General features: G+C 56.6%; 1 protein-coding gene across 2 annotated transcripts in view; it reads right to left on the bottom strand.

Moving 5' to 3' along the window:
• The window catches only part of Ppard (peroxisome proliferator activated receptor delta), a 65672-nt gene that overhangs the window by 9042 nt on the left and 43368 nt on the right, over window positions 1-13262 (bottom strand). For both annotated transcript variants that reach the window (XM_052163215.1, XM_052163216.1), the window contains one exon: window positions 5224-5430. In XM_052163215.1, coding sequence (XP_052019175.1) covers window positions 5224-5350 — 127 coding nt within the window. In that variant the 5' untranslated portion in view covers window positions 5351-5430. The remainder of the gene's footprint in view (window positions 1-5223; window positions 5431-13262) is intronic.

Here is a 13262-nt window from a genome sequence, read left to right as displayed (position 1 = left end):
GGGAGTTGGGACCTAGTGCGTCCGTCACTGGAGGAGAGCCTTTGAGAGGCGTGTCGGACCCCGTCTCATTTTTATAGTGTATGACTCACAACAGGTCCCAAAGCAGTGGGGTTGGCTGGCTGGGCTGGAACCTCCAACACTGTCATCCTAAATAAAGCCTCTCTGTTTAAAGCTGTCTGTATGGCGTATCTGACTCAGCGATGGTGGACTATCCACTCAGTTCCCTTTCGCTGCTCTCAGGAGGTGCCTATGTTCACCCAATACACCTGCAGCTGGTCCCAGAATCCCAGCCAGGTGCCCAAGACAACTCCCAAGGGTCTACGCCTCCCAGGAGGGACAGGAGAAGAGGGGGCACTTGCCAGGCCCCACCTTCTAGCCAAGGGTCTTTGTATTGTTTGTGTCTGAGCTGGGTCTAATTAGATGGCCCAGACTAGTCACGGTGCTGCTGCACGTGCCTCAGCTCCCAATGCCACCGTGCCTGGCTCCTTCCACTCTGCAAGCTCACCTGCTGGCTGTGCTTAGGACTGGGACCTGCGGCAGGGAGTGCATGCTGGCACACCTGCGCTCCAGAACTCTACTGGGAAGTGCACATCCCTTCCTTCAGATAAAGCCTCGAGATAACCCTCCAAGGGGCGCTGTGCCCCTGCCTAACAGGCAGGAAGACTGAGGTTGCTGCAGTTAAGATAGCGTGAATGGCTTTCCTGGTCTGGCTGAGCTGTGATAGCCAGGCTATCTGCCTGGGCACAGGCAAGTCTGCATTAATTTAATCCCAGGATTTAGAAGGCAGGTGGATCTCTGAGTTTGAGGCCAGCCTGGTCTACAGAGTGAGTTCCAGGACAGCCGGGCCTATACAGAGAGAAAAAAGGAAAACGATAAAAAAAAAGGAGAGAACGATAAATCGTGACTATCATCTAACTCGGGAGACAGCAGAGCGCTAGCACTTGAGAACGCTTGTGTCTCTCCTCTGCCTATGGGCGAAAGCTTTGAGAGAATGGCTGGGTCCTCCTTCATCCTAGAAGAGGGATCCCACCTCCAGTGCAGCCCCCCTCCCAACACACAGCTCTGTCACAACTTTAACAACAGGAGCAAAGCAAATGTCCCCTGACTCTGTCCCAGGCGTCTGACTCCCCGGCCGGCGCTTAGATCTCACCGGCTCAGAGACACAGCACCAATCTAAGGCAGCGCCCACACTGGCCTCTTAGACAGCTCTGTTCATTGGTTCTGTCTGTCTAGGAGCCCCTGACTAAGGGGGTGGCAATGCATACTCTCCCGCAGCCCACAGGCTCCCTCTTCCTGTCAGCAGAAAGGGCTCAGGACTGACGGTCAAGGTCGGGCCTGAGGCACCTGAACTCTGTGTAACCCTGGCCCTGGCACCCCACTCGAGTATCTGTCTTGCCATCGGGGTACAAGCTCTCCAAACACACACTAGTGACTTATCCCCACATTCCCACACGTGGCGGAAGGCTCTCCTGAATATCTTGCCCTGGGGTCCGGAAGCCTGCTGTCGTCACAGCCAATAGGTGCACACTGGCCAACCCTGTTGTCGCCGTGCTGCCGGAGTCTTAGTTCTCACTACAGGATAAACTCTAAGAGCACCCGAGGCCAGGGGAATGGCTTCTCCTCTTTGTTCTGATTTTTGAGACAGGGTTTCCCTGTGTAGCCCTGGAACTTGCTCTGTAGACCAGGCTGGCCTCCAACTCAGGGGCGTCTGCCTGTTTCTTGTGGGATTAAAGGGTGTGCTACCACACCCAGCTAACTGGGTGGTTCCTTGATTGTTGTCCCATTTTGCCTGGACTTTGAGCTCTGCTGGACTGGTGTCCAGCCCTGTCCACCGCTGCCTGGCCCACTCTGGCCTGGCGCCACCTCACTCTGGCACGGTGTCCAGCCCTGGACTGTCACCAAGTGCTGCTGCGGAAGGAGGCGCATGTGCAGAGTAGAGCCGCTTAGCTACCTGGCTCCCGCGTGCGCGTGTGGGCTGCCACGAAGCGGGAATGAGCGGGATGGAGCTGGGGTTGGGCTTCCTTGTGGCTGTGTGCTAGCGTGAAGCCTGCACTGTCCCCTCTTGGGGACAGACGGTGGCAGGTGTGGACTGGGAGCAGGGAGTTTGGCGTGCGGGGGTTGGAACCGTGCAGCCTGCCTACCAGTTCAGGGTTCCTTCAGGATCCCCACAGGGACTCTGGGGCAAAAGCCCAGACTCATGGCCCAGGGCAGGGGACTAACAGGTGGGCTCACGTGAGGAGGCTGGGAGGAGGGCCACAGCCTGCAGGGGCCACCTGGGCTCCCTGTTTTGCTGTGGGTGGTCTCTGTGTCCTGACTCTATGTCCAGCCTCACTGTGTAGAGCAGGCTGGCCTTGAGCTCAGAGGGCTCTGTCTGCTTCTGCCTCCCAGGGCCTGGGATTCGAGGGGCGCTCCATCATGCCTGGCCACTTTATCTGTTTCAGTTTCGGGACAAAACAGAACAAGAGTTTTAAGTTATGAACGTCACACGTGGTTGCTGAGAGACACACGGGGCAGGCTGTGTCTTACAACCCCGTTCACGCCTCACCCCCTCATGACCCTAAACCAGCGCCTGCCGTCCCCTGGCTTGCACTGTCTAGCATCTATTAGACATCGGGGTTTTGGGCTTTTTGCTCAGATAGGCTGTCCTGGAACCTGTCATTCTCCTGCTTCAGCTCCCAAGTGCTTGGCTGACAGACGTGAGCCGCCATGCTTGGTTCTGTCTTATTCTTAAAAAAATCAAACCAAACAAAAACAAAAAAACCCTTTCAGTGTGGCGGCACATATCTTTAATCCCAGTACTCCAGAGGCAGAGGCAGGTGGATCTCTGTGAGTTTGAGACCAGCCTGGTCTACACAGTGGGTTTCAGGTCAGCCAGGAAGAGGCCTGATCTTAAAAAACAAACAAACAAACAACCCCAAACAAAAATTCTTTATTATTTATTACTAATGTATGTGATGTGTGACAGGAGTTTGTGACATAGTACATATATGTGATTTGTGGTAGGGGACATGTGACATGGCACATGTATGTGATCTGTGTGATGGGGACACTGTGACATGTGGGGGCTGAGGGACAGCTCCAGGGACCACACTCAGGTCGCCAGGCTTGTGCAGCAAGAGTCCACCCACTGAGCCATCTCGCCTTATCCTTTAAAAAATTGGGGGCAAGCACGTCTATCACTGAACCCCTCCACTGGCTCCTATGTCGCCTTTTTAAATGACTAGAGTGTCCCTGAGGCCCTGGCAGGGCTTACCCAAGGGACTTCCCACAGAGGGTGACACCCCTTTCTGTTCCTAGCTGTGGTAAATAGATCACCCCTGCGCTCACTGACCCAACAGGCACAGGGGACATGACCCCAGAGCAGACTGCAGGGCGAAAGGTATTCAAACCTGCGCCATCCTGCCACCATTGCCACCTAGAGGCTCCACATCAGACCAGCAGTCTCCCACCGAGCTGGCGACTGACATCTTGAGAACCCTCTGCTCACTGCGCACACCGCACACCCGCACACCGGGAGCACTGTTCTCTGGCTGTTCCCGGTTTCCCCTCGCTTGATCTAACTTCCCTGCGAGGGCCGGTCTCCTAGACCAGCGGTTTGGACAGCTGTTACCAGTCCAGCCAAGCCACCTCTAATGTATCCATTTATCAAAAACGCAGGACCAGACCTGTGCCCTGGGAGTCCCACAGTCACACTGGTCCAGATGTTCCCACCACACCTTTCTATCCTCAACTGACCCTGCCCCAGCCACTGTACTTTGGCTGGCACGTGAACATTACAACCTCAGGAATGGCCTGCCGTGGGAAATCACTTGTGTGAGGTGTGTGCGAAACCCCAGCCTGAGATGCTCCCTGGCCAGACCAGATACGGGGACAAGGTTGTCAGGGCAGGCGGCCAGGCCAGACCTCCTCCCTGTTCAAAGATGCTTGTTCTTAGCATCTTCACGACACCTGGCACACTGCCAGGTGTGCTCCCCTCCCTCCCTTCTCTCTCCTGTCAGCAAGGTCTCCCTATACAGACCAGGCTGGCCTTGAACTCTCTCAGGGATCACCCTGCCTCTGCCTCCTGAGTACTACTGGGACACTATTAACAGCACACCCCAGCATGCCTCTGGTCCTTTGTTGCCTAAAAGCAGCTTGTGACAGCGCGAGGGCATTCTGTTCCCGGAAGCCACCCTCTCTACTGAGAACGCTTGGGTCTGCAGGACCACCACAGCCAGCACCTCTAACACACAAAACTATGGGCGGACTCCTCTGGACTGTCACGTCACCCTGCAGCCCCCGGAGTCACTCTGAGGATGTGGGTGGATCCGGGGATTGGCCTTCGTCCTTCCACCCCGCCCTCTAAGTGCTGAAGAGGAAAGGGCTGGCTTTGGAGGTTTCAGGTGGCATGGTTCAAGGATCTGGTCCCTTCTTGACTGCGAGTCCAGACAAAGGCTAGTTCTACCCCTCAGCCCCACTGCCTCGGGCACCCCTGGAGTGGCCTACCCAGCAGAACCTAGTGGCAAGCCACGCCCATCCTTTCTGACTTTGAGGCTTCAAGGGCGGGCAGATCCAGGATCATCAGGGCACACTGGACTAAAACACCGGGGAGGAGAGGCTGGGGAGGGAGAGTGAGGGACCTGAGGGCCCTGTGTGCGGGCTGGGCATGGTGTCATGAGGATGAGATGACAGGACCGTGCTGGCTGGTCACCAAAGAAGATGGTCACCATTGCCACCAACAGAGGGTCACTCCGTTGCCCAGCAAGCAGAAAGCCGCTGGACCCTGACGCTCCAAAGCCGCCCACGGCACAGGCACTCAGTCAAACCACCTGGCACTGCTGCTCAATCATGGCGGAGCGCAGGGCCAGCCCCAGGTGTCCCGCGTCCAGTGGTTCATGACAGTGCAGCACGCCCACAGCTCCTGGTGCAGCCAGGACTTGGGTGCGTCCCACGGGTGGTGCCTAGATACCTGAGGCTAGCATGCACGGGCTCTGGGTCCACGTCCCAGCACCAAAGCCCATTACCAAATGCTGCCTGGGAGGTGACATGGGGGTCAGAGACCTCTGATGGGAGGGGTAGGTAGGGACACCCCACCCCACCTCCCAGAAAAGCCACAAACAGCCCACCTACCCACCATCTTGCGAGTGATTTCCCAGACCCCTCGGCTCACCGCTGGTCACTCTACTTCTTGGTACCTACCCACCCACCCGGCTCCGCCCTCCGCCCCATGCCTCCTCGTAGTACCTGCGCAGCTGTGGGAAGGAAGTGAGTGCTCTGGTCCCCCACTGAGCTCTGGGGCGCCGTCAGCTGTGGCCACTTCCTCTTTCTCCTCTTCCCGGGCCTCAGGGGTCTCCTCCTGTGGCTGTTCCATGACTGACCCCCAGCTGGCGTGGCGCCTGCAGGCCTGGTCATAGCTCTGCCACCATCTGGGTCTGAGCACAGATGGACCACCTGGGCAGGGACAGACAGAGATGGTCAGGGAAGGGTGGAGGGCACGGGCGTGCCGCAGAGCCACGGTCACATAGCAACGCTGCTCTGGTGCCCTCCTCAGTCCCTGCAGAGCTTTCTGGTTTCTTGAGACAGGGCTCTATAAAGCCCAGGATGGATTGAATTGGCTGCCCCTCCGTTCTCAGTGCTGGGACACTGGTGTGAGCAGTCATCCAGAGGCCCTGGTACCCCTGGCAGCCCATCCCCCAGCCAGCACCACGGCTGTCCAGACGCAGTGTCCTGTCTGAGGTAGGAAGGTAGGGAACAGCTCTGTGCACCCACTGCGCTGTCTGTCACAGACTGTAGAGCCAGCCTGTTCTCCTGGGCTTGTCCCAGGAGGAGCTGTGCGCTGCCTGGTTTTATGTCAACTTGACACAGGCAGGAGTCTGAAAGGAGGGCACCTCAATTGAGAAAATGCCTGGATAAAGATACAGCTGTGGGGCATTTTCTTAATTAATGGTTGCTGGGGGAGGGGAAGGAAGGGGAGGGGAGGGGAGGGGAGGCCCCGCCCACTGCGGGTGGTCCTGGGTTCTATAAGAAAGCAGCCTGAGGAAGCCTGAGGAGCAGGCCAGTGAGCAGCGCCCTCCATGGGCTCCGCTCAGCTCCTGCCTGCAGGTTCCTGCCCTGACTTCCTTTGATGAACCGGATATGGAAATGTTAGCTGAATAAACCCTTTCTTCCCCAGGTTGCTTTCGGTCACTGTGTTTCATCTCTGCAATAGTTAACCTGATGGTACTCCAATGTTCATCGAATGAAAAACTGCCCATAAGTCTTGCTCTCAGAGGTGACATTGGTGAGGGCTGTGGAGAGAGTTCACCCAGCAGGGAGCAGCAAGGGTGCCACTTCAGCTCAACACTCAGAGGAAGCCCTGCTCAGAGCCTGAGCTGCTGCGGGGGTGGGGGGGGTAGGGGTGAGGGGCGGGGCGGGGGTGGGGGGACGGGGCACACCCTCCTATGCAGGTCCCACAGGTGGCTCAAATGCATCCCATGTAAACAGAAACACCCTTTCCCAGGAAGCCCAGCTTTACGCAGGGTCACCAAGGCCCTGTGGGATCTGGCTCCCCTCGGTGGATAGGGTTGGAGAGCAGCTTGGACGTGTGTGTGCGTGTGTGCATGCTTGCACGCACATGTGAGTGTGTAAGATTTATTATTTTGTTTGTTTTGTGAAATAAGATCTCTCTATGTAGCCCAAGCTGTCCTGATATTCCCCATGTAAACCAGGCTGGCCTAGACCTTAAAAAGATCCACCTGCCTCTGTCCACTAAACACGGGATTAAAGGTGTGCACCCCTGAGGGGTGTATTCCTAATCCCCTGTAGCTGTGAAGTACAACCATGCTTAACGGCTAGTGCTGCACAGCCAGGCCCCTCTGTGTTCTTCCTCCTCACACCGAGCTCCGCCCCGCCATCCTGCGGCCTGGGCTCTGAGTGGCTCTAAGAGGCTGTGCTCTGGGCAGCCGGACATGCAGCCCTGAGGCCTACGTGGAGGAGAGCCAGATGCTGGGCATGTGTGGCTCTGAAGATTCCGGTTAAGTGACCGTCACAGGAAGGGTGTGAGCAGCTCATCACAAGATATACATGCAGACACACACACAGATGGACACACCCTGCCTTAAATCAAGAGAGAAGATGACGTCTGGGGGCGGCTATGAGAGAACAGCTGAGAAAGTGCCAACATGGCTGCACATTGACACCACGGCAGAGCGCAAAGGCAGCAGACCCGTGACCAGGGTTAGCTCAGTGGGGAGTGTAGCTCTGTGGGGAGCATGCCGGCCGCTGTGGTTTGATCTTCAGCACCCGCTAGCCAGGGGTGGTGGTGCACATCTGGAATCCCAGCACTCAGGAGGCAGAGGCAGGGGTAAGAAGTTCAGGGTTATCCCCAGCTACACAGAAACTTTGAGGCCAACCTGGGCCATAGGAAACCCTATCAATACAACAAAAACTCTCATAAAGTACAAAGAACCACGTGTTAACATAAAACTCATCTTACGTGAGTAAGAAGTAGGCCTGGCAATAAACTCATCAAAGCTTTATGGGCATCGAGATTACAGGTGAAAGATTAACAGATTTAATTATATAAAAGTTCTACACAGTTAAATGGAATGTAAGAAAAAGCAACTTACACAAACCTGGGCTTTGTTCGCAGCCCTCTAGCCAGAGGATGTTTCTCAGGCCTTCGGGGAGCCCCGGCCTGCTCCCGGGCACTGCACACAACAGGGATGGCAGCCCAGCTTGTGGTCTGGACAGAGGACCAGTTCCAAGGCTAGCCTAACTATATACCAAGTTTGAGGCCAGCCTAGGCAACTTGAGACACTGTCTTAAAAACCCAACCCAATCAAATCAATTAGATAACAAGCAGAGAATACTTCCGACTTGTATCCAAGTGCTAAGTTCCCTATAACAGCTCATAAATTCCTTAGTAAAGGCTAACAATGCAGGCTGGACATGGTGACCTTGCCTGTGATGGATCACAACACGGGAGGCTAGCCTCGGCTACACAGAGTTCTATGGCAACCAGGGCTACATAATTATTATTATTATTATTATTTTTTTTTTTTGGTTTTTTTGGATTTGGTTTTTCCTGAGACAGGGTTTCTCTGTGTATCCCTGGCTGTCCTGGCACTCACTCTGTAGCCCAGGCTGACCTCGAACTCAGAAATCCGCCTGCCTCTGCCTCCCAAGTGCTGGGATTACAGGTGTGCACCACCACGGCCCGGCTAAGGACTACATAGTCAAAGCTGTGCACCAGCACGCCTGTCCCCTGCGAGGGGATACGATCCACTGGAGAGGCCGACAAGCACGTGTGGATGCTGGGTTTATCCTGGGCTCGGAGCAGCAACAGCCACAATCCCCCAAAGGCGGCCAACCGACCCCACCAAGTGACAGGAAGACCTGCCACGATGTCTGAGCCAGATCTGAGGCGAGCTTCACTGAGCACTGGCCCGGTCTGCACCCGGTTTGGCCGTCACACTGAGGAGGAGCGCACCCCGCTTGTAGGCAGTGTCTACGGCAGTGCTTCTCTCTAAGCGGAATATGAGATGCTAACACAAGGCTCTCCTTCTATGATCTGACTGGCTGGGGCAGCTCAGCAGGGCTCCGACAGCACCGAGAATGGCCGCGGGCTGACACACAGGAGCACCACAGGCAAGAACCAACCCAGGGACAAATGGATGAGCCCGGTGCAGGGAGAGAGCCGGCCCACTCCGCCCCACCAGGATGTGAACTGTGCCTCCCGCCATGAAGGAACGAACCCTTTGAAACTGAAGCAGCTTAAGTAATTCCTCCCTTTAACGTGTTCTCAGCAATACAGGCAGGAAACTGATGAACACGGCTGTCTTTTCCCCAAATAGAATTAGGATGAAATAAAACCACTAAAATAACAGTGGTGTGCAGGGGGACCTGAGCCTTCAACTCTCAGGTCTCAGTTTCCCAGAAGCCAGCTGGAGATGTCGGTTATAACATTCAGATGAGTCCTGGGATACTGCCAACAGAACGGGGACACTCGTGACACCCTGGTGCGGGGCTGGGGTGGGAGCACCGGCTGCCGAGCCTGAAGACCCAGCTGGATCCCTGGGGGCCCACGTGGTGTAAGGAGAGAAACACACTCACTCATGGGCACACACGTGCACACACAGGCACACACACACACATACACACACACACACTCTCATGGACACAGGCACATACATAAACAGGTGCTCTCTAATTGGGCCACTGGTGCCCCAGCTCATCTCTACGGCCCCACTGTCCCGTCCCTGGAACCCAATTCACTTATCCTGCTCTGTTTGGCATAAACAGCACAGAGAAACCCTGTCTCAAAAACCAAAAAAAAAAAAAAAAAAAAAAAAAAAAGACTGGGAAAAGAGACCTGTCTTGGGCTCCTGAGCTCCTGTAACTTGGATGTGGTGATGGTGAGTAGGGGAGCGGGGGTGGGGGTGGGGGGAGCAGGGGGACTCAGGGGTCCCCTTGGCCTAGGTAACAAGAGCAGATACTGCAGTACCATCTTTTTTGGGGGGGGGGTGGTGAGACAGGGTTTCTCTGTGTAGCCCTGGCTGTCCTGGAACTCACTTTGTAGACTAGGCTGGCCTCGAACTCAGAAATCCGCCTGCCTCTGCCTCCCAAGTGCTGGGATTAAAGGTGTGTGCCACCACCGCCCTGCCTGCAGTACCGTATTGTTCACAGGCTTGACACAGCATTTCTTTGTAGGTCCCCTCCTGCCTTTTGCTCCTGGGGACCCGAGGACAGGCTCCTACTCATGACTGCATCCTGAGGGCCTTTCTGGGTTCAGGAACAGCGAGGGGTGACACAGATTATTACCCAGTCCCCATGAGCCAGGCAGTGACCCCCAGGCCTCCCCTGGACAGCAGAAGAGACAAGGTGGAAGGCAACAGAGCTTTAGAGATGAGGAGGCCAGTGCTGGCCAGGCCTCGGACAGCCCCGCGCACGGCACGCACTGGCCAGGCCCCGGACAGCCCCGCGCACGGCACGCACTGGCCAGGCCCCGGACAGCCCTGCACACGGCCGGCCGTATCCCTACTCGGCCCTAAGCCCCGGCTAGCCCTGTATCAGGCTGCTAGGACAATTCCCTCCTAACAACCAGGAGAGCTGCTCTGTTTCTGGGGTGCACATGGCTGCCTCTTCAGACTTGGGGTCAGGTCAGAAATGTCAGCCATGACCATGGCTCTTTCTGGCTTGATACTGGCTGAGGTGGCGGGCCACTGCCCGGTTGTTCTGAGGCTACATGCATCCCTTGGGATGCTGCTTCACACGCAGCTCTAACGATCAGGCTGCAGTCCACCCCTGCATTCTGCCGGAGCCATTCTCAGACAACCCTGCCTGCTCCATCTGCAGCCGGGCTCAGCCAGCCACACTGCCAGTGCCACCCTGTCCCTGCTGGGTCCTGCACTCAGGGGCCACCTTCACCTGGCCTTTCCCAGGTTCTTGCCAACTGGCCTGCCAGGATCGGGCTCTTCTCTTCCCCTTTCAGTCCCGCCCTGACTGACTGCTCCCTGTGGCAGACTCCCTCTGCTACCAGCACTGCATTAGGGTCACAAAACCCTTGATCAGCTGCAACTCTGGGCCTTACCTGCAGCCACAAGGACAGGAGGGAAGAGGGGTGGGTCTAGCACAGTGGTTTTCTGAAAAACAATCCCTGAACGGCTCTGATTCTGGGGTGTGCACACATTCACATGCATGTGCATGCACACACACACACACACACACACACACAGGCTGGGGGGGAGGAGGAGGAAGGGAAGGGTAGATGTGGGAGTGGCAAGCTCCACCCACATCTCACTGGCGGGGTGGGGGTGGGGAATTGTGCAGGCAGGGGCAGACACAGGAGTTGAACCCATTGACCCACACCTCTCGAGAGGATCTGCACACAGCGGAGGGAGGCTGCAGGCTCTGAGAGGAGCAGGGAGGGGCTTCCTTCCAGACCCCCCCTGCCCTGGGGAGCAGCTAAGGAACCACAGGTGCCCTTCCTGCTGGCTCAGCCCCCATGATGGCCAAGCAGACTGTGTGCTTGGTGAGAGGCGGCCTGCCCTGCCCGGCCTGGGCTGGAGCTGGCGGAGTCAGCCCCGTCTGAGCAGAGCCTCCGTGCTGTTCTTTATCACCCTGGCTTACTAACTCTGTGGGCACTGACCCTTCTTATAGATACCCCAAGAACGGGGTGCTACTGTCCCCATTTAACAGATGAGGAATTAATTGGTAGCTCAAGGTCAAGTCTTAGTCATGGCACCGTGTGGCCTTCTATGTACTGCTGGGTCAAGAATGCACGAGAAGGGCAGGATCTGAGTGCTGACCCAGGAGCCCTCACGCCCCCTGACTCGTGTGTAAGCCCTTAGCTCAATCTGTCACAAAAGTCTGCCACAGCCCCCTGTCACAGAGCCTCTGCCACAGCCCCCTACCACAGAGCCTCTGCCACAGCCCCCTACCACAGAGCCTCTGCCACAGCCCCCTGTCACAGCCCCCCACCCCCCGCCTGCTCCTGGCACAAAACCACCATGTCATAGCTGAAGGTGGTCTTCCCCTAGCCTTCCTTCCTGCTCTGTCCTGTCCCCTCATTCCACCATCAGCTAGGGCCACAGAGGCTCCGCCTGGGGCTGGGGTGCTGCTGGCTCCCTGTGGGCTCTCACTGCGCTCCTTCCTAGAAGCCGTCCTGGGCAAGCACCACTCCACCCTGCTTACCTCAGTCCTGACTCCAGACCTGCAAGGTCTGCTGGCTGCCCTGGCCTTGGCACCGCCGTCCCCCAGGACTGTCCTCTGCTCTGCCCTGCTCGGCTGGCACAGTGCCTGTTAGTGAGTGTTCAACAGGCACTTGGTGAATGGATAAGCACGCGGGCAGCCGTGGCCTGCAGCCCTCACCGAGGGATGCATTTCCTTATGTCCCTGTCACTCACATCTAGCGCCCTTTAGAAGCTACCTCTGCCACCTTCTGGGTCAGGCTTCGGTCGGTCGGACCCCGGCTCGCCACCCCTCCCCCAATCTGGGGGTGACACTCTGTGCCCAAAGTTCTCAGGTCTTAAAGTCAGTAAGGTCCAAGAAGCATGGAGAAACTGAGGCAGGTGTGCAGGGCAGGGCCGCCTCTGGGGACTGTGACTGCCGTTGGTCTTGGGGAGACTCAGCTGAGCAAGGCCACTGATTTTAAAGTGTGCAAGCACAGCGATCCCTGGACCGCCACAGTTCTTACTCTCTACCCGCTTCCACCACAGGAGACCTGCAGGGCGCTCCCTGCCCTGTCCCTGAATACTCTCAAGAGGCACAAAGTCAAACAGGAGACTGTCCTGGAGAAGAGAAGGGCACGCTGCGGAGGTGGGGTGAGGGTTAGGAGTGTTTCTGAGGCAGAGGTAGTCCCGAGGGACCCTAAGAGAAAGTCCCTGGATGATGGTCCCAAGCTGCCCTGTCAAACAGTAATCTGTGTGCTGACCCAGTGACCCGAATTTCTGGGCCAGCAACTCAGCAGTACTCGCTGCTTCCCATTTGCCGATTCAGGTCACCCCACATCCTCAGGATACCCAAGGCCAGGGTAGATTCACCCTAGTGGGTACCTGAGGTCAATCTCCAAAAACCAGAAAGAGCAGGAACCAAACAGGACAACAGGCAGAAATGGCCCTTGTATTGCCAGGTCTCTGAGCGCCCAGAAGCAGCCAGCACTAAATGAAAATAAAAGCTCTGGCTCCAGAGAATGTTCTGGAAGGGAGCACAGGGAGGGAGCTCTGCCTGAGCTGGGAAACAGGAAGTCAGGTGGGCTGCGATGCCTGCGGCAGGGAGGGGCGGGCCCTGGCTCTCTGCAGCCCTTGACTCTGGGAAGGGAGGGTGCGGCTGCTATTCCAGCTGAGGCCGAGGCAGGAGACTGCTGCAAGTTCAAGGCCAGCCTGGACATCATAGTGAGACCCTGTCTCCCCAAGCGGGGCATGCAGTTAGATGGCTCGGTGTATAAAGGTGCTTTAGCACCGAGCCTGATGAACTGAATTCAACTCCTGGGACTTACACAGTAGGAGGAATTGATTTCCACATGAACCAGAAGTAATGACATGTAATGCATGTGAACACACACACACACACACACCACACACACACACACCACATACACACACACCACACACACACACACACACACCACACACACACACACACCACACACACACACATACACACACCACACACACACACACACACACACACACACACACACGCACGCGCCAGAAAGATAGCTTTAAAAGTGCTTGCTATAAAGTCACAGAGATCTGACTTCAACTCCCAGAAGCCGTGTGGAGAGCCAGGAGCAGCGGCCCACA

The sequence above is a fragment of the Apodemus sylvaticus genome, chromosome 19, assembly GCF_947179515.1.
Source record: "Apodemus sylvaticus chromosome 19, mApoSyl1.1, whole genome shotgun sequence".
NCBI lineage: Eukaryota > Metazoa > Chordata > Mammalia > Rodentia > Muridae > Apodemus > Apodemus sylvaticus.
The sequence above is the reverse complement of the archived record's forward strand: the minus strand, read 5'-3'. Positions and strand labels throughout refer to the sequence as shown.